Below are 22,023 nucleotides of genomic sequence, written 5' to 3' on the forward strand. Positions count from 1 at the left end.
AATAGAGACACGATGATGGCTGAGCTCAGCAGATGCATTTTAATGAATCATATCACAGTTATGATCAGATCTGATAATAATGTCAAGTTGAGTTATTAGAAGTATCAGTACTTATTTGGAGATATATTCTCCAAATGATCTAGAGGTGTTTAAAAGCTTTATCTGATCTCATCAAGAGTGTTTTATTACGCTGTGTAGACTATTAAAGGATTACTAACTCTACTCAAAGTAGTTTTTATTTTCACTAACATTTGTACTTCAATGAGTGGCTAAGCTCTAATACGCTGGAGAGGAGGCTATATTGCATTAACCCAAGGGAGAAGGATTATGAAATAATGGATAGATGGGAAAAAAAACCATGTATTAAGCACTATAATCCAGGCCCTATGCTAAGTGCTGGAATACAAATACAAACAACCAATACAGTTCTTATCCTCAAATGAATTAGAGCAACATATCTAAAATAACCTTGATGCCAAATTATTTTTAAAAATTCATCAACAGATCAATTTTCTTCTAATGTAAATAAGTCAAACATAAAAAATATTAGAAACCCATAGAAGACCTCTCTTTCTCAAGAGAAAGTTTTTTAAAAATCATGTTTTAATTAATTTAGACTAACCCATTCTATAAAAGTATTAGTGAAGTAAAAATAGTATCCTGATGTATCAGCTCTGGAAAGCAGACATAGTGAGTTTAACTTAAGACGAGGTTATGGCTAACTTAATTATCTCATTTTCTTACCTGATGAAGTTTAAGTGACATGCGGATTCCGGGGACTACCACTTTTCTTAGTAATTCCATGTCAGCAAAGATCCATTCATCTCTGATTGAAGAAATACGGAAGTCTCCCTTAAACAAGGCATGTAAGCCATACAGGAACGACTCCAAATTACTGTGATTATTGGAGAGAGAGAAAGCCATATATATATATATACACACATATATATACACACACATATATATTTTTTCTAATCCCTTCTATTATATTCATAGAAATTAAAAGTTGGTTACAACTTAAACCAAGATGAGACTAAAACAAAAAAGTATCAAACATAAGTTAAAACAATGAAATTCTTTTTTTCCCTGTGTTTTATTTTTACAAATATATTTGTTTTAAATTACTTACATAGAAAGCAACAGAATGAAATGTAAGTATATAGGAAGACATGTGGCAGCTAGGTGGCGTGCCGCATCTAGAGTCAAGAAGACCAGAGTTCAAATCTGACATCAGACACTGACTAGCTGGGTGACTTTGGGAAAGTCACTTAACTTATTTGACTCAGTTTCCTCATCTGTAAAATGAGCTGGAAAAGGAAATGGTTAGCCATTCCAGTATCTTTGCCAAGATGATCCTAAATAGTCATGAGGTAGACATGACCAAAACAACTGCAGAACAACAAAATATAGCAAGATGAATAAATGGAGGATGAATTGAATCTGAGTAGGAAATAATTTTAACATGTAAAGCATTTTGCAAAACTATTCTCCGAATAAGTCAGATTTGTGTGACTCTCTTTGTGACTGACCACTTTCTGGCTTTATAATGTCCTTTTTCCACTGTGGTGTCCAGAAGGAAAACCACACTCCAGACAAGTAGTGAGTCTCTATCCTTGCCAAAACATCCCCCTGTGCCCTACTGCCAAAAGGATGTTTCTAAGGCACAGGTCTGTCTTCCCTTGGTTAAGAAGCTCCAATGGTTTCCTACTAACTACAGGATGCAGCTGTTTGGAATTTAAAATTTATCAAAATTTTCCCCCAACTTATCTTTTCAATCTTTTTTAATAAGTTTGGTCTAGCCAGACTAGTCTATTTGTTTTTTTTTTTTTTTCTTAGATAAAAAAAATTTCATCTCTGTGCATATTTGCACATGCTATCTAATTCCCATGCTTGTAACACAAATCATCTTCATCTCAGCCTCTTGGAATCCCTGGTTTCCTTAAAAGCTCAGGACAATTCCCATTTCCTATACCAAGTCTTTCCTGACAACCCCCTCTGTGTCCCCTCAAATATTGCTTTCTCCCTAAATCACCTTCCATTTATTTCATATTTTTGAACACACGTACATGCTATTGTTGGATATGGTTTTATTCAAGAAAAAGACAATGGAGTTATTCCCTAGAAGCTTGGTTTCTCTGCTTGTAGTCCGAGTGTCTATTAGCTTTCTTGCCCATCCTAATATCCAGTTGGCTCATACTGAGTATGAAATCCAATTTTATGGGCTACTGATTTAAAAAATCTTTAATATTATTTCTTATTTAATCTTTACTACTTTCAAAGCTCTTAATTCTCTTAATTATTTACTAAATACCTACTTTCATTTTATTAATTAAACATCACTGGAGATAGAAAGAAAAGTATGACAGTCTTAGCACTTAAAGAGAAGATAAAATAAATTCATAAAACTCTAATACAAGTTACAATATGATCAAGTTGTACAAAAGGATTCAGAGAGGCATTAGAAATTAAAGACTGGATGGGGATACACTTTCTAGTTAAGAGGATGAGGGAAGTCTTCATGGAAGCTTTGAAAGAATAGAAAGACATTACAATATTATTTAAATTTGTAATGCTTAAAAACAATTTCTCTAAAGGGTAATTTTAAAAATATTTAGCAGTTAGATGACTTAGGCTTGAGGGCCTAAAATCAAGAAAACTTGAATCCAAATACTTACTAGCTATCTAAACCTGAAAAAGTCAGTTAACCAATGTCTGCCTTAATTTCCTTAATTATAAAATGGCCATCATGATAACACCTACTTTCTAGAATTGTTGTGAAGAACAAATAAGATTTCTTTAAAGGATTTAGTACAATGTTTGGCATTTAGAAGGCACTTAATAAATGATTCTAGTTTATCTCTTTTTCCTCTCTCTTTTTGTCTCTCTCATTGATCATGAGGGAAAAAAAAATCAATTGATGATAACATACAGAAAAACAACTTATTTTTTCTTCCTTAGAAGTAGAAAACAAATATTCAACTTGCTCAATTTTTAAATTAGGAAAAGAAATCATAAAACTGTTCTCAGCAAAAACAAAAAGTAAAAATATATTTCAGATCTAAATAATTAGAAGTGGAGAAGATATAAAGAGGGAATAGAAGGAATGGTGAAAAGGGAAGAGAAAAGAGAGTGACAGAGGAGACAGACACTGATAAACACAAATCAGTATGAATGGGAAGAGAAAGGAAAGAAAAGCACAGAGAGAGAAAGGATAAAAAACAAAGCGGAGACAAGGTATAGGAACACAGTAATAAAGCAGAGTAGGTTTTGAGGGGAGATTTGTTCCAGCTTATATTTTTTCATAGCTTTTTATTTTTCCAAATACATGCAAAGATAGTTTTCAACATTCATCTATGCAAAACTTTGTGTTCTAAAATTTTCTTTCTCCTTTCCCCCACCCCTCTCATAGACAGCAAGCAATCTAATACAGGTTAAACATGTGCAATTCTTCTAAACATATTTCCATATTTGTTATGCTGTACTAGAAAAAAATCAGATCAAAAGTCAAAAGGCCAATTTTGGGAAACTACAAATAGGCTGATATAGCATGAATGTCATATGTGTGAAGGCGAGTTATTTGAAACTATGAGAGACAAACTGGGAAGGATTTTAAGTGACAAAGGAAACAATTCACATTTTATCCTAGAAAAAGCAAAATTTTTGTCACTAAAATTTTTGAATACACAGCCTTGTATTTTATAAATGCTAACTTTATAACTATGTGAAAGAACTGTACAAAGTAAATCACATTTCGAAAATTTCTATTGATAAAATGATGGTTTTAGTGTATATAAAAAATAAGAGGTTTAAATTTATTTGAAATTAATTTAATTAATTTTAAATTTATTTTAAAACAAGATAACACTACAGAAAAGAAAGAGTTTTATAATGTTATTATACTGTATAGTGAATTGGATAAATGTCATACTATAATAATTAAAAAATTTTTATAAAGCACTTTTTGTTTGCCCATACTCAGAATAAATTTCATAAGTCATGTAAATATTAACTCTTTTTAGCTATTGCATTTAAACCAATAAAAATGGTGGAGATTTCTATAGGAAATTAAAATACTGACACTTTCATAAAGAGATGTTATTCACATATAATTCATCCCACTGTCATCATTAAAAAAAAAGAGGGGACATTTTCTTACCTAGACATATGGTGAGCAGCAGTGCCTAAAGCTCTTCGCCCCAGAACACAGAGTCCATAACAAAGAGTTACTAGGGAAGAATCTTTATCTGCATCTAGTGGCTTTGGAAAAAAGTAGAAAAAAGCAAGATAATGGATGATTACCTAATAATTCAGGCTGAAGGGAAGAAGTATTCAAGTAGAAAGATAAAATAAAGGAATTCTCATTTGTTGTATGGCTTCAACTTACAATCCAAATAAAAATAAATTTAGTTCTAAGAGAAAGTGAATCATTAGCATAAGCCATGAATATTTTGTAACCCCAAGATTTAATATGGTGCTTTAAAATGCAATATAATAAAATCATTATTTTATAGTTTACCAAGTGGAAAACTTTTAAAATCAGTTTTTCTAATAGTTTCCAACAGAAGTAGTCATCCTAATAAGTAAATATAACTTTTACTACAATAAAGATTATTGAGAAAGCCTAGCTAATGACAAACAGTTCTGGATTTATCCATCATCAGTCGAGAGAATAGAAGTAAAATTACCATGATTAACTATAATATGCACATGGAATAGTTTATTACAGCTTTAGGAAAAAACAGTGGCATTTTATTATTCAATAAAAATACTTCCAACAAACCATATTCAGAGTTAATAGCTAGGCTATTCTTATTTCCTCATGAACATGAAGTCTTAACTCTCTTAATAGTCAAATATATGGGTCATGATAAAAATATATTAAAAATTATCCAACTTAATTCCACACACATTTAACAAATACTATGAGCAATATACATAGGAGAGAAACTAGCATAGAAGGGTGCAAAGCACACTGAAGCATACCTACCTTTGCTCTTCGAGAACAGCAATATTCAATCCAGTTGAGATAAATCACACAAAAACTTTCTCTGGATATGCCCGCTAGTCGATGATCATAATCTTCATCAATATTTGGATTAAATGTAGGGTCTACATCAACATAATTGCGGTCAGCACATAAGCGCAGTCCTTCCTGCATTGTCTCATTGGCCAGCCATTCTTCTAGTTTGGAGGAGGTTGTAACATAATAGATGATACCCTAAATTGCAACAACAACAACAAAAAGGTTTTAACATAGCAATAAAAAAGCCTTAAAATGCAAAACCAAATTAAGACATTAAGTATCTACCACATGCAAAGCATTTTACTAAGGATTGGAGATAAAGACTACCATTTTTTTTTAAAAATAATTTTTATTGACAGAACTCATGCCAGGGTAATTTTTTACAGCATTATCCCTTGCACTCGCTTCTGTTTCGATTTTTCCCCTCCCTCCCTCCGCTCCCTCCCCTAGATGGCAAGCAGTCCTATATATGTTAGATATGGGGCAACTAGAACTTTATTAATAATTTTGTAGAGAAAAGAATGAATAATGAAATCAGAACTCAGAATGAAAAAGGTTGAAAAGTGAGAGAGCAGGAAATGGGGACAGTAAGAGTAGAAAGCCTTTTCTCAGAATTTGAGAAAGGGAAGAAAGGTTTAGGGACAAGAGTTTCAGGGAATGGTTTTAAAAAAATCTTTTAAGAATAGAGAACAGGTTGTGTTTGAAGGGAGTTAGGAGCAGAATATAGGGGAAACATGAATATAACTAGAAGGTGTGGGAGAGTTTATGTAAGGACACAAGAAGAACAGCATGGGATTACAAACACATAGAAAAGAGTTGGCCTTGGCAAGAAAGTTCATCTCATTGTCAGAAATTGTGGGGAGTGAAGTTAAGGGGTTTTAAAATGAATAAAAGAAGAGTAGAGGAAGCTCACAGTTAATAACCTCAAATTTCTCAGGAAATCAATAGGAGAAATCTTTAGCCAACTTGTGAGAAAGAAGATGTGGGATGTAGAGGGCTAGAACTCTGGATAAGTACACTTAAAACAAGGACACTTACAACAAGATGTATATGATTGATGAGATGATGGTTCTCTAATTTACATATACTTAGTACAGTGATATATTGGTTCTCTAGTTCACCTATACTGTATGTGTAGCATGTGTAGAATTTCAGTTTGCTGTAATGAAGTAATTGTAATAGGATATTTAAGGGCTGAGAGATCTGGGGACACAGTCACTCAGAGTGAACAGTCTGTGAAGGAGACAATAAAGACTTTAGACTCTGTTCCTGACCATCCTTGTGGCGACTATCCTGCTGAGATCAAGGCCTGTCTGGAGCACCTCCAGAAAGCTAGCCCAGACATTACATTTTGGCATCCAAATGTGGGGCATAAGGACCTACACTCAGCAGTTTGACTAATGCGATCGTAAGTTCAGTGGAGAAGTCCCCGTAACCTGGAAATAGGGTGAGTAAACTAGTCACTTTTGTTTTTCAGCTGGAATGGGGCAAATACTAAGAAAAGAGCCTTCCCCACACTAAGGGAAGTGTGTAGCAAGCACAATTAATAGAGAAGCAAGATTTGTTAGTAACTTGGGAACAGATCATTGAACTTTTAGAAATATTAGAATACACATCTTTTTGGTTCTCTAAGGAAGAAAAATTAGGAGCCAATTAAGTGGAAACTAGTGGAGACCAACTATTTGAATAATACAAAGATAATGGTCCTGATTCAATTCTTGAGGAAACATTCTATATATACAACATAATTCAATTGGCTTTAAGTAATCCCACAAGTTTTAAAATAAAGGAGAAAGAGCCAGAGAGGGATGGTACTGACAAAGCAGCTGAAAAACATGGAGTTGAAGAATTAGACAAGAATGGAGTTAATTTAAGTATACTAAGTTTACTTATATATATTTATATTTAAGTATACTAATTAAGGAGTGTGGTGCTTCACAGCAGGAGCCATCAGGGCATTCCCCATCTCCTCAGCTTCCCCTCCTCAATTAACCCTTCCTGGGTGGAGGAAGGAGGAAGGGGGAAGGGAGGGGCAGTGACACCATCAGCACCACCCATGCAGCAGCTTTGTCCACCCCCTCTGACATGATTACAAAAGGCACTAGTTAAAGGTAAAGAGGAAGGACAGGTTACATCTGATTAGAGAACAGAAGCATAACTGTGATTGAAGAGTTTGACTCTTCAAATAAAGAAAGCAGACACACTCCTCTTAATATGGAAATTATCCAAGATCTGAAAAAGGCTTGCACTCTTTGTGGGTCTACATCATCTTATGTTAAGATGGTATTAGAGAATTTGGCTTTTGAAGTTTTAACCCCTAATAATTGGAAATCTATAGCAAGGACATGTTTAGAATCTGGACAAAACTTGTTGTGGCTTACGGAGTATAGTGAACTATGTAGAATACAAGTCCAACAAAATAGGCAAACTGGAGTTAATATACAAGTCACCTCTGACCAACTAATAGGTGTAGGTCCTTAGGTAGACACTTTTAGTGCAGATTAATTACCCTATAGTCGCATGTGAAAAAATTGCTTCTGCTGCTATCAAAGCATGGGGCACTCTCCCAGGAAAACAAAGATACAGGGGAAGCCTTCACAAAAATAGCACAAGGTCCAAATGAACCCTTTGCTGATTTCATAGGATGTCTGCTGACAGCTGTCATACAAACTACTGGTGAAAATGCAAGAACAGGAATAATGAGAAGACAACTCGCTAAAGAAAATGCTAATGAGGTTTGTAGAAGAATTATTCTGGTACTACACAAGGATGATCCTTTAGAGGAGATCATAAGATGCTGTGCCACAGTGGGCACCAATACCTTTTATAGCCAGGCTATGATCTAGTACACGGGAAGACAGGGTCCCTCTCAGCAAGGGACTTTCAGAGAGACTCGTCAATGCTTTCAGTGTGGTAAAGTAGGGCATCTGAAAGCTCATTGTTGGTAGAGAAGACAGAGTGGGAGAACCAGACTCAAAACCCTATGTCCAAAATGCAACATAGGCTGCCATTGGGCAGCAGAATGTAGACTGACTCAGGGAAACAGGAAGTAAAACTCGGCTCCAGAGCCCCAGGCAAAAGACACTTGGGGTATGATGGCAACGGATGCTACACCCAGAGAGTCTCTAGAAGTTCAGTATTTTGACATGATCAATCAGCTGAGAAGCAATCTGATAGGAGAAAGGGATTACAATTGGGGAGAATAGAGTTGTATGCAGTTGGGATTACTGAGATATCCCCTGGAGAGGTGAAATCTGTCCCTATCCAGCCTATGGATCCTTTGCTTCCAGGCACAGTAGGCTTGACCATTTCACCTCCTGAGTGTACGTACAAAACAGTGTCCATCCATACACTGATGTGGGAAACTGGGGAATGTGTAGCTAATATCCCAGTCACTAATACAGGTAGACAATGTGTGACATCACCCAGGAAAAGCAGCTGTTACAGCTGACCATCTATGCTTACTATCTATGTAAATGGCATATTATTGAAAGGGTTGGTAGACATGGGTACAAATTGTACAGTCATTAGAGATGCTAACTGGCCCAGTCATTGGCCAAAGATTAAGGCAGACACCTATATGTCCAGTGTAGGAGGATCAATAGCAGCTGAAGTTAGTGCTGCCCCTATGAGATGGACTTTTGAAGGTGAAACAGGAATTTTTACTCCTTTTGTAGTTGAAAAGATCCTCATCAATTTATGGAGAAGAGACATCTTACAGCAGTTAAGATTATAATTGACTACTTCGGCTTTTTTAGGCAGAGCTGCTGTTGAAGGCCTGATTACACTCTCACCTGTTTCCATTCAATGGAAAATTGATACACCAGTGTGGGTAGAACAGTGGCCCTTAGTTAGTGATAAAATTCAGGCCTTATTAGATATAGTACAGGAGGCAACTTGACCAAGGACACTTACAACATTCTCTAAGTCCTTGGAATTCCCCTGTATTTGTTGTAAAAAAGATATCTGGAAAATGGAGGAAGTTGATTGATTTAAGAAAGGTAAATGAATAGATGGAAACTATGGGAACTCTTCAGCTTGGGTTTCCATCTCCTACTTAATTGTCTAGAGAATGGCCTCTTTGGGTTATAGACATTAAGGATTATTTCTATTCTATCCCTCTAAATATGAAGGATATGAAAAGATTTGCCTTTTTGGTGCCAAGTGTTAACTTAGCTGAGCCTTATAAAAGATATGAATGGACAGTTTTTCCACAGAGAATGAAAAATAGCCCTACTATGTGTCAAATGTGTGTGGCTGCTGCTCTTACTCCAATAAGAAAAGCATTTTCAAAAGTTATGTTCTTACATTACATGGATAATATCTTGGGATGTGCACCTGAGGAGCAAATGTTAGATGCATGTCTACAAAAGACCATAGAAACACTAAAGAACTACAAATTGCACATAGCTCCAGAAAAAATTCAAAGACATGCTCCTTTTCAATATTTAGGATATGACGTATATCCTAAGGTACAAAACTTTCTTTAAGAACAGAGAAGTTGAACACCTTAAATGACTTTCAGAAATTGATAGGAGATATCCAATGGATGTATCCAGTGTTAGGCTTAACTACCTATCAACTGCAACCATTATATGACATTTTAAGGAGAGACACAGCTTTAAGCTCACCACACCAGCTTAAAAGAAGCTCAAAAGACTTTGAGAAAGGTTGAACTGACTTTATCCAATGGGTTGAAAGCGTTACTCAAAAACCCTTGGAAATATCAGTTTTTGCTACAAAAGAGGCACCTACAGCAGTCCTTCATCAAGGACACAGTTTTGATTGAGTGGGTGAACTTCCCAGCACAACCAGACCAAAGCCTTACTCCTTACCCTCTGCTTGAAACTAGAAATTTATTAAAGGATATTAAGTGAGTAGTACAATTATCTGGGATAAGTAAGACCTGATAAGATATACACCTTTTATACCAATGCACAAATTAATATATGCTGTGAAACCATCCCAGAGTGGCAAATTTTATTGGCCACACCTCCAAATTTTACACATGAGTCTCCATTAAAGATAACCCAGCTATTACATAATTAGCAATGGATTTTTGAAGAAAAGGTTTCTAAGGTTCCTCTTAAAGGACCAACTATCTTTTCAGATGCATCCAAACATAACATTTGTGCTATATACTCTCATGACTTAACTATAGAGTAGTCAGAACTCCTTTTCAGTCCACTCAGCAGAATGAGTTGTATGAAATCATGCTAGTTATCCAGGAGACATAAATATAATATCTGATTCAGCTTATTCAGTAGGTGTGGTACAAAGAATTGCGACAGCCCAAATAAAATTTATAGCTTCTAATATATATCAGCTCTTTAAGGAACTTCAAGAGCAAGTGAGAAAGCATCCAGGTAAGATTTATAACTTACTCTCATAGTGGACTTCCAGGTCCTATTTTTTATAGAAATTCAAAGGCAGATAGCCTTCTAATCATGTTAGCGAATACTCCTTTATTTCAGGAAGCCCAAGAATTTCATTCTAAATATCATCAGGCTGAAGATATTTTTTTTTTACATTTGCAATTTGGGATAACAAAAGAGGAAGCTAGGAGCATAGTAAAAGCCTGTACAGCTTGCTTTCCTTTCCATCCTCCTACATTCTCTCCAGGGAAAAACCCTCGTGGTTTGAGACTCAATGAAATTTGACAAATGGATGTGACCCATTATAAATCTTTTGGTCATCTGTCTTTTATCCATCTTGTAGTAGACACATTTTCAGGATTTACTTTTGCAACACCAGCAGCAAATACCAGACAGCCTGAGTGGTCACTGAATTCCTTATACAAGCTTTTGCAATTATGGTATGCCATAAGCAATAAAAACAGATAATGGACCTGCATATACTGCTAAACATTTTGGACACTTTTGTGCACAGTATAAGATTTAACACACCACTGGCATACCCTTTAATCCTCAAGGTCAGGCAATAGTAGAGAGGAGAAACAGAGACCTCAAGATGCTCCTCCAAAAACAAAAGAAAGGGAAAGCCACAGGTAATCCTAGAGAACTTCTAAATTTAGCTATCTAAACATTAATTTTTTGATTTTTGATAAAGATGCACTAGTTCTGGTAGACAGGTTTTATAACCCACCGGAAGGGCAGTGTCCAGTGCAAGCAGCTCCACTATCTTTAGATAATTGCCAGTGATATAGAGAGATCCAGAAAGTGGTGAATGGAAGGGACCAGATAGGTTAACTGCTTGGGAGAAAGGGTTTTCTTGTATTTCTACAGATAGAGAAGGAATCAGATGGAGAAGGTGCCAATGAGCTCTCCTTATCCATTGGAGAGAGAAAGAAAAAGAGAAGACTCTTGAAACAAAGTTAAAGACCCAAGAAACATCAGATGGTTCCATCTCTGATTATAAGTGCCACTGAAAAAACATGACAATTGACTCATGAACATTAAAAATTGTTAATGAGACTGCTGAAGGACTTCAAAATCTGCAGGAATCATTCGAGTCCCTGACATGAAATAATGGACAATAGATTGGTTTTGGACTATCTCTTGGCTGCTGAAGGAGGTGTATGTGTGACTGTTATTTATATATCCTCCTTCTAGGACTTATGGACATGTATAATTCCTCATGTTAATTTATGTTGTTTGTTATATCACTACTAACCTGTGTTATATTACTATGTGCTTGTGTAATACCTCCAATGCTGATGGATTTATATATACCTGCTTCAAATAAGACCCTTCAGTCCAGAGGAAAACTGCTAACTATCTGATTTGGAACTATTTGATTTGGTGTTCTCACCTTCCTGAACAATCAGGGAGGGCATGATCAACTCCTTTTTTGGTATTTTCATCTCCCTTCCTAAGATGTCAGAGAGAGTATGACCACCTGTGTTCTAAAACAAAAGAAAGCAGGAGATATAATGTAATTGTAATAGGGTGTTTAAGGGCTGAGGGAACTGGGGACACGGTCAGTCAAAGTGAACAGAGTGTGAAGAGACAGACTGTAAAGGAGACAATAAAGACTCTAGACTCTATTCCCGACTATCCTCATGGTGACTATCCTGCTGAGACCAAGGCCTGTCTGGAGGACCTCTAGACATCAGAGTGGGAGACTCAAGAAAGTCTGTAATAGCTTCTGAGGAGAATGAAATAGTGAATCAAGTAGGAAGGAATAAATGGAGTAACTTGTGAAAGTGAGAGTCCATTCCAACTTGGATAACAGTGTATTTTATCATGTTCTGGCAAAGTACCCACATAATCTTAGGAAAGCATGAAATTTATCTTATTTTGATCACTCAAACTTTGTGCACATTTTTAAATGGGAGACCAAATACATTTTTGGAAACTGTATTTTTGTAAAATACATAACTAACTGAAGAGATAGCCAATCTTTGTTTCCTATCTTTAATATTGTATGCTTTAATGAAGTTTTATTAAAGAAATAAATAATATGACTTTGTAAATATTTTGGTAATTGCTTTGCGATGCCAAAGATCATTTATATTTTAAATTATCATATTTTAATATATTCTTCAAAACCCTTACTTTAACATAATATGTGGTGAGTATTTTCCGAAGATCAAACACTTGCAGCATAGAAGCTGCACTATTGTCAGTGATGCTGTAGCCTTCCAGCACATATTTGGTAACAAGAACCTCCCAAGCTAGCCAGCGTTGACTAAATGCAGCGTTAAAGGAGAGCATGTGGGGAAGATGACCAGGTTCGCAGCAACAAAAGCCATCATCTTCATCTACTCCTTCAGTAATGGCTTCTACTTCTCGTTGTTGGCAGTAAGTACCTTTAAGAAAAAAGACCATTACAAAGGAAAAAAAAAAGAAATGGATAAATAGAAAATTTCAAGGATTAAAACTAAAATAAATAAGTAAAAGAATCCCACAAATCCTGAAATCTTCTATCACTTTAAGAAATATAGTTTATGCTGCTGACAAAAATTCAAGTCAACTGCTGATTATTTGTGTGGCTTATATTCAGCAGAACTTTGCTTTTTTAATTATATTTTCTCTATAATATAAAAATCCTGTCACTTTCCTTTATTGTCCCAAAATCTAAACTAATTAATCTTAGCTTAAAAGAAACATAGTTAAGAGAAAATCAACCATCTATTAAAAAAAAACCCACCATGCAATAAAACTGTGGCCATTTAACATCTCAGAGGCAGTATTTTAACTGGAATAGGCAAAAGTTCTAGACAATTAGATATGTATATAAATATTTGCATAGGGGACCTAATCCCGAGGCAATGCTTTCTCTCAAACCCTAATTCACTGGTCATAGTGGAAGAACTGAAGTTCTACTTGCTTCGCATTGTCACATCTAGTATCTCCCTCTCTTACAAGCAAATGTATCATCCAACCCAGATCATGGTAGCTACCAATCCATAGGTTATTTTTCTTTTCTCAATGAATTCATTGCCTAGCTCATTGTAGTACTTTTGAGTCTGGCAATTCCTGAGGGAAATTCCAGAAGGGAATTTCAACAAGCAAATTGATATTTACATAAATATACTAACTTCTCAGTTCCTCAGTCTACTTGGTTCCTTTGACCTACACCTCCACTCTATCTCACCAACACAGATATAGTTTGTCTGTCTCTTAACTTTAACTACTCCTTTAACTTCTTGAAAAACCTATTTAACTCTACACAATTCTCTGCTCTTAACACTTTTGTTGCTTACTGGAATTTGCCATTTCCTAATCTTATAACATTCCCATCATCTATCTGTGTCCACATTCACTGCTGCTGAAGGAAGTCAGAAAATTGCTGATGAGATTCATTACAAATTTATGTTGTTTTCTAAATTGTACTCTCATGACAATAAAACTATCCTATTCCTATGAAACCCAATACTGTGGCTATTCTAAACCTTATCATCTCTCCTTCCAGTCTCCAAAAAGCCACATCATCTTAGCTTAGGACCTAGATTCATACTTCATCAACAAAATTATGAACATTTAACATATTTCCCACTTTCCCCTTCTCATCTCACATTATCCCCCATTATTTCTTTCTGCACTTCTGATTCTAATAAAAAGGCTTCTCCTTACCAAAGCAAATCCCTCCTTTATTTGTACTCTTAATCCAATTTTTTCCTGAATTCTCCAGCTGATTGTTCCCCTCAACATCCACTGCTGCTTTTCTGAGTCTCCGCCATACACATGTATAAGTATGTGTTTATGTGTATATGTGTATACATACATGAATTACTATATGACACTAAGATTACAAATTTGTCAATTCTCCAGATAATCTGAGGGGATTATAAATCAAAACACTTGTTTTTTAACAATTTCTTAGGCAGGGGGGAGAACTCCTTTGAACCAGTAAAATTATAGATCTGGACAAAAATACTTTACACATAATAATAGATTGATGAATTATTGCTTCTTTCTAAGAAAGTCTCATTTCAATAAATGAATTTTTAAAAAAATTCTAACAATATGTAACAAAGCCAAATCCCAAATTTTATTTCTAAAGTAAAACTTTTTAAATATTCCATCAAGTTTTTCCAAATACCAGAACTATTGAGAGTCCAGGAATAGATATTTATTTTCAAAATATAAATAAGTGTTTTATAATACCTAATGTAGTTATGGATACAAATTGCAATCCTTCTGGTAAAATGGAGAGCCACCAGTTCTTAATGACTGCTTTGATGATATGTTTTCCAAAGCCCTAGGAAATGCCATGTAACCTGTTGATGTGCCATGAGGATTCCTGAGCCTTGTCATCAACCTCTGAAGCTTTGGGGTTTACAGACATTTCCAAACTTTCTTATATGTGTCATTTCCCTTAAGTATATAGTGTGAGGCCTGTTTCTTTTTCTGTTTGTATGTTCAACACTTAACATAACACTTTGCACACACTAAACAATTTAAAAGACTTTTTCATTCATTCAATATCCTGAACTTCAATTTCTTCATTTATGGAATGTAAAAACTGTATTAGATGTTCCATAAGGTTGTTTCCAGCTCCATGATTTTCTGATTCTAACTTCTGACAAGGACAAATGAATTGAGAATTTATACATCAGTCTGATAAAAACAGATATGAGGAAAAGTCATATGGGAAGAGAACTGAATATCCAACAGTGCTATAATGCCTAAGAATACAGAAAAATATAAGCACTATGAGTTGAAAGTTGGAACCAGTTCCTCCAGTTTTGGAGGAAAATCAATATCCATCAGTGTACAAAGTGTCAGAGAGATGGACCATACACCATTAATGGATAAGAGCCTATTCTTGGGTCCTGTATCACTATAGTAATGAATTTCTATTATATGCTTTTAAAATGAATTTTATGATTAAAACTTATACCTCAATTAATATAAATCAATCTATATTGAAAAATAATTCAAACTATTCATGGCATATCAACAGCATCACCTTCATATACAAGAGACAGTTTAAAATGTTTTCCTAAATATGAAATTGAACAAAAGTTGATATTGTTATTTTTTATATTTTTCCATTCCAAAAGCTAGGGCTTAATATCTACTTTGGGATTTAGGTTATCAACAAATAAAAAATGCAAACCAAGGCACATGCAACTTTGGAAATAAAGTATTAAATATCTTACCTCTAAATTCAAGTCCCCTCAGTTGGAAAGTGACAAGACCATTGCCTATTTCTATAAGATGGACCAATGCATTGAGATAATCAGAAGCAAGAATGAAACAGTCCCCAGTACTGTAGTTTCCCCATCGCCCAAGCAGTAAATCTCCACATAGACTATGCTGTAAGGAACGGGTTAAATGCTCATAAAAGATGGAATTCAGATTGTTGTCATCTGATCCTGCAGGGAATAAAAATAAAAACAAAATCTTAACTTTTACTACTTTTACTGTCTAACTGAAATAATAAAAACAAACTCACTGCCAATAAAGTTATCTGATTTTTTTTTGACAAGAAAAATCCATTTTATGTACTTATGATACCTAATTTTTAGTCTAAGATTTGCTTTCTTGTACTTTTTAATTCCTTCTCTTATTTTGAAACCATCTACCTATAATTCACATAAGTGAGTTAAATTTCCTGACTAATATACAGTAGGTTTCTCTGGTCAATGTTCAGGCTCCATTTTTTTTTTTTTCTTTTTACACTGTTACAAATATTGAAATGAATGTAAAATGGTAAAGGGCCATTTAAAAACATTTCCACACTACTAGTAGGGAAAAGACCCTCTTTGGGAAAAAACAAATAAAGAATTATTAAAATAAACACCCTACCAAAAAAAAATGACACCTAGGGAAGTAAGTATAGAAGTGATTTAGAAGTTTAAAAAAGATATGAGTTATAGGGGAAAAAAAAGATAAAATATGGATTTGGATCCAAAAATGAATTCAACAGTTTTAGGTTTTGATTAAAAAACATGAGTCTAAATTTAATTTTTTTCATTTCTCAAAGAATGGACCAGGGAAGGAGGCTCTTGGCAAAGTAGAAGTGTGCAGCTTTTAGATTAGTTGAGCTCAAGAGTTTTGAGTTGCAGCACAGCTAAAGTCAATTGGCTTTCCCTACTAAATCTGAAATTAATATAGTGAGCCTCCTCAGAACAGGGGTAACATCAGATTGCTTAAGGAAGAGTAAATGGACCCATGTAAGAAATGGATCAGGTCAAAACTTCCATGCAGATTAGTAGTGAGCTTAAGCCCATGAGTGGCTATTGCCTTTCCAATATATGGAAAATAAGGAGATCCAGTCTAATCACTATCTATTCATTTTCCTAAAATGTTTTACTTTGAGAGATATGCAAAAATCATTCAGTTCCAATGAGAAATTAGTGATATTACCTGGATTTCTATCAAGCTGAGAAGCCAACCTGGTGTTTGAATGATCCACACGCTTTGTGCTAAAGAAAATAAAACAAAAAAATTCTTAACAGATTATATTATACTTATGTAGAAAAAAATGAAACAGAATGGGAATTAGAAATTGCAGAATGAAGAGAAGAAAAACATGATGCTATGAAAATTTAAAGAAAAATTAATATCTAACACAGATTTTATGAAATAACTCCACCATCTGCCTAAAGTTGATAATATTTGCTAGGCATTTAAAAATAATGCTGATGAAAATTTAAACTATGTACTAGGAATGGGTAGACAGCTAAAAAAAGGATACCTTATATTTATAAGGCTGACACAAAGTAAAAGATATGCTTCATTCTTAATTTTCAAGAACATTTAACAAATGTTATACATATTTGGCATCTTCAAAACTTATAATTAGTTCTGTCTCCCTCTGGGACTATGTGCAAGTTAGAGGAAAATATTAAGCTCTGAAATCTTATATGACTAATTAAAATCTTTTACCTGCCTAGCTAGAATCCCATCCTGCTACCATGTGACCTTAAGCTATATAGAGGAGAAAATTATTTTTATCTCTGTCTAATAATTAACCACTATGGAACATCATTGGCTTATTTGCCTATAAGCTCAAATCTACTTATTGGCAAAACATGAAGCATAAGACCTTTGTTATTTTGCTAGTTATTACTTTGGTAACTTTTAATTGTGGTTCAGTGTAAAAGAGCTTGGGGTATGGAGTCAGATGACATGGTTTATATTAAACCTCTCTTGCTTACTGAAGCTAGTCAAGTAACATCCCTAGGTCTCAATTACCTCACATGTACTTAATATCCTTGGAAGCTCCTTTCTAGCTATAGATTTATGGACACACACATCTGTCTGTTGTTTTCATAGCAAAAAAAAAAAAATGTCCCTTCCTGAAAAACACAACCCCCAAAGGAAAGGAACAGAATAAAAATAGTATTGACACCAGGCAAAAAAAAAAAAAAAAAACAAACAAACAAACAAAAAAAAAAACAGGCATGCTTTAGATTTAAAAGAGAAAAAGGTCAAACTCTATAAACTCTATAAATTTTATTTTTTAAGTAATAACATTAATATGACAGTGTTCACTATTAAAAGTACCTTTTTTTAAAGTTTTCAACAGATTTTTGTAAAACTTTGGTTCCAAATTTTTCTCCCTCTTTCCCTTAACTCTTCCCTTCTCAAGAAAGCAAGCAATCTGATACAGATTAAATATGTGCAATTCTTAAAAGCAACTTTTATACTTTTAAATAACAGCTTGTTATTTTTCAAAATGCATGCAAAGATAGTTTTCAATTCACCCTTGCAAAACTTTGTGTTTCAAATTTTTCTCCCTCATGCTGTGCAAGAAAAATCAGATCAAAAGGGGAAGAAAACAAACAAGCAAACAAACAAAAACAAAAAAGGTGAAAATACTATGCTGTGATCCACATTCAATCTCCATAGCCTTCTCTCTGGATGCAGATGGTTCTTTCCACCACAAATCTATTGGAATTGCTTTGAATCACCTCATTGTTGAAAAGAGCCAAGTCCATCACAGTAGATTATCATATAATCTTGTTGTTGTTGTGTACAATGTTTTCTTGGTTCTACTCACCTCACTCAGCATCAATTCATGTAAGTCTTTCCAGACTTTTCTGAAATCAGCCTGCTCATCATTTCTTATAGAACAATAATATTCCATTACATTAATACACCATAACTTAACCAGCCATTCCCCAAATAATGGGCATCCACTCAGTTTCCAGTTTCCTTGCCGCTACAAAAAGTGCTGCTACAAACATTTTCACAATGTAGTTTGTTTTTCCTTTTTTAATGATCTCTTTGGGATATAAATCCAGTAAAGACACTGTTAGATCAAAAGGTATACAAATTTTATAGCCCTTTAGTCATAGTTCCAAATTGCTTTCCAGAATGGTTGGATCAGCTCACAACTCCACCAACAAAAGTATAAGTGTCCCAGTTTTCCCACATCCCCTCCAACACTTATTATCTTAAAAGTAACTTTTAAAAGCCTTCTAAATTGTTTAATTTTACTCACTTGTAATCTCTCTCCCAGAATTTGACTGGTCGAACATATGAAGTGATGAATATTGCACTCCCCAAAAAAGGGTTTAGTGGAGTTGAGAAGAAGGCAGATATAGCAGCCTGGACAAATAACATAGCTGAATCTGTGGGGCAAACTGGTTAAAGAAGATAATATTTATTGTAATCAAGTGGCAGTACTATGAAAATGGAAGGGAAAACAGATTTCTTACAAATGCATTTTGGTTTTTGTGAATATTTAAATGAATATATTAAACAAAGGTATAGCTGCCAGTTGTTTCAATGATAGAATACATTTCTAAATTAAATTCATACATCTTAGTCATAATAGTAAATTTTTATTATTCTACCCCCACTAAAGAAATTTCTAAAGACTTTTGATGGAATAAACTCCCAAATGAGATATTTCTTGAAAATGGTTGAATGGATTCCATTAGACAACAGGACAAAATATGGGAAGAAAAAAGCCAACAAGGAGATAAAAAGTAAGCAAAGGAGCTTTCCTACTTTACTAATTTTTACTTTTATTTACAAAATTATTTGAGGAAATTCATAAAAATGATCTTGGAATTCAGTAAACATTATTTAACACTTACTATGTGGTAGGCCCAAAATATAAAATATTCTACACTCTTGAACTTATAATAGAAATAAGAAAAGCAAATAAAAATCTGAACACAAAGTAAAATGTTTTAAGTTCATTAGAAAGGTATAAGGTACTACGGAAATAAAATCCAAGCAAGGCTCAAACTTTTTGAAGTAAAGTGTATACATGTGTCAGAGATGAGAGGGGTATAAGAATGGGGTTGGGAAAAAAATTCATCCATCCAAAACTCAGTAGTTGCTTGTTCTAAGAGTTTAAGCAATTAAAATGGTAAATCCAGGGGATGTTGAGACAATATGCTCTACCTAATCCTATAAAAATTGGAAGGATCCTAAAGACAACATAAAATTTTCTATTCTGCAGTAATTCTAGCTTGGATTACCCAGGATAATCTTTAAAAACAATTTTATAAGTACATAAACAAACACACATACACACACACACGTATGTGTATATGCTGGTTTTTTTAACCTGTCTCTGAATTGTTGTGACTGCAATAGTCTGAGAAACTCACCATAGACTGTTAATATAAAAACATGATTTTATTATATGTGATTCTAAATATAACAATGTGTTTTTAAAAAAACCAACACTTGAAACTTCAGAGTAAGCAATGATCACTTCTGACTAAAGAAGCAAAAAAATGCTTCATGGAAGAGTTGAAACTTGAGTAAGGTTCATGTTTAACATATATTGGACTATTTGCCATCTAGGGGAAGGGGAGGGGGAAGAGAAGGGAAAAAAATTTGGAACACAAGATTTTGCAAGGGTGAATGTTAAAAATTATCTACACATATATTTCAAAAAACAAAAAGCTTTAATAAAAGAACAAAAAAGAAATTTGAACAAGGTTTTGAAATATAGGTAGAATTTAGACAAATCAAAGACGAATATTTAGAGGAGAGATAGACATGGGAAGGCAGAAACTATTCTAGATATAAGGATTAGCTTTAAAAAGGCACAGAATGAAAGTATGAGAGAACATATGTGTCCAAGAGAAACATTCACTCGCACCAATGCTCAAATGAAGAGATAATACTTATACTATGATACATTGTGATCCAAGATCATGCATAAGAATTCTAGCAGGCAAAATCAAATCCTGACCACTCAATGTGATGGGAGTGAAAAAGGGAATGGGGATGAGCTTAGGTCTGGGGAATGTAACAATCAAATCACTAGCATCATCAAATTCCTATGGATTTAGCTTCTTAAATGAATTCCTTTTCCCAATCTATCATATACTTGTGCCCATGATTCCTTTCCACTCCTCAAATATGATGGTGAGAGGTACTAATCACACTTGAGAACAAATGCTAAGTTTGTTCATTCTGCCAAAACATTCCTGTTAAAATGTTGTTTCTGTTGTCAATTGTACAAATACTGAAATGCTGACAGTAATAATGCAACACTTAGGAAATAATGTATTATTTTGTTTCATTATCTTTGTCCCCCAAACCACTCCTTTTCTGAATTAACTATTTCTGCTAAGGAGGCCACCAATCCTTCCAGGTTGGAAATGTTGTCATTATTCTAAAATACTCATTACTTTAGGTTACGCCTTTTACTTTTCACCTGCAATAACTGCCTCCTGAACTTAAGGGCTCTCCCCATAACATGCCAAAGTGGCTTTCCTAAAGCATAAGATCGATCATGTTACTCCCTTACTCAATAAATTTCAGCAGGTCCCAGGTGTCTCTAAGATTAAAATATAAATTCCTCTATTTAGTCTGTAAAATCTTTTACAATCTGTCCCAACCAATCAACAAGCAATTGTTAAGGCATCTACTTTGTGTCAAGCACTATACTAAGGATACTAACAAAGGCAAGAAACAACAGCCCAAGCTCTCAAGGTGCTCACAGTCTAATGGAGAAGCCCAAAGCAAACACTAGGTCACACACACACACACACACACACACACACACACACACACACACACACACACACACACACACGATACAAGAAACTAACACTAATAGAGACTGGGGGGAAATAGGACTTAAACTGAAACATGAAGGAAGTCAAGAAAACTAAGAGATAGAGATGAGGAAGAACAGACTTTCAGGAATAGAGGGCAGATAAGGAAAATGTCCTGAAAGATAGTGTATCATGTACAAGGAATAGCAAGGACAACAGATTACCATGGTGATAGAAGATAGGATGAAGGTAGGGTTTTTTTTTTATTGTAGCTTTTTATTTACAAGATATATGCATGGGTAATTTTTCAGCATTGACTCTTGCAAAATCTTCAGTTCCAACTTTTCCCCTCCTTCCCTCACCCTCCTCCAGACGGCAGGTAGACCAATACAGGTTAAATATATAAAAATATATGTTAAATACAATATATGTATACATGTCCATACAGTTATTTTGCTGCACAAGAAGAATCAGACTTTGAAATAATGTACAATTAACCTGTGAAGGAAACCAAAAATGCAGGCAGACAAAAACAGGGGGATTGGAAATGCTATGTAGTGGTTCACACTTATTTCCCAGAGTTCTTTCACTGGGTGTAGCTGGTTCTATT

At 34.4% G+C, this 22,023-nt stretch overlaps 1 protein-coding gene across 1 annotated transcript in view; it reads right to left on the reverse strand.

The window, feature by feature from the left end:
* PCNX1 (pecanex 1) overlaps nucleotides 1-22,023 on the reverse strand; it is a 221,085-nt gene that overhangs the window by 35,524 nt on the left and 163,538 nt on the right. Inside the window, exons 24-30 of the mRNA XM_051977680.1 lie at nucleotides 18,887-19,016; nucleotides 16,804-16,862; nucleotides 15,594-15,809; nucleotides 12,541-12,794; nucleotides 4,988-5,218; nucleotides 4,157-4,257; nucleotides 745-895 (exon numbers count right to left, since the gene is read on the reverse strand). Of these exons, the coding sequence (XP_051833640.1) occupies nucleotides 745-895; nucleotides 4,157-4,257; nucleotides 4,988-5,218; nucleotides 12,541-12,794; nucleotides 15,594-15,809; nucleotides 16,804-16,862; nucleotides 18,887-19,016 (1,142 nt within the window). The remainder of the gene's footprint in view (nucleotides 1-744; nucleotides 896-4,156; nucleotides 4,258-4,987; nucleotides 5,219-12,540; nucleotides 12,795-15,593; nucleotides 15,810-16,803; nucleotides 16,863-18,886; nucleotides 19,017-22,023) is intronic.

This window comes from Antechinus flavipes, chromosome 2 (genome assembly GCF_016432865.1).
Source record: "Antechinus flavipes isolate AdamAnt ecotype Samford, QLD, Australia chromosome 2, AdamAnt_v2, whole genome shotgun sequence".
NCBI lineage: Eukaryota > Metazoa > Chordata > Mammalia > Dasyuromorphia > Dasyuridae > Antechinus > Antechinus flavipes.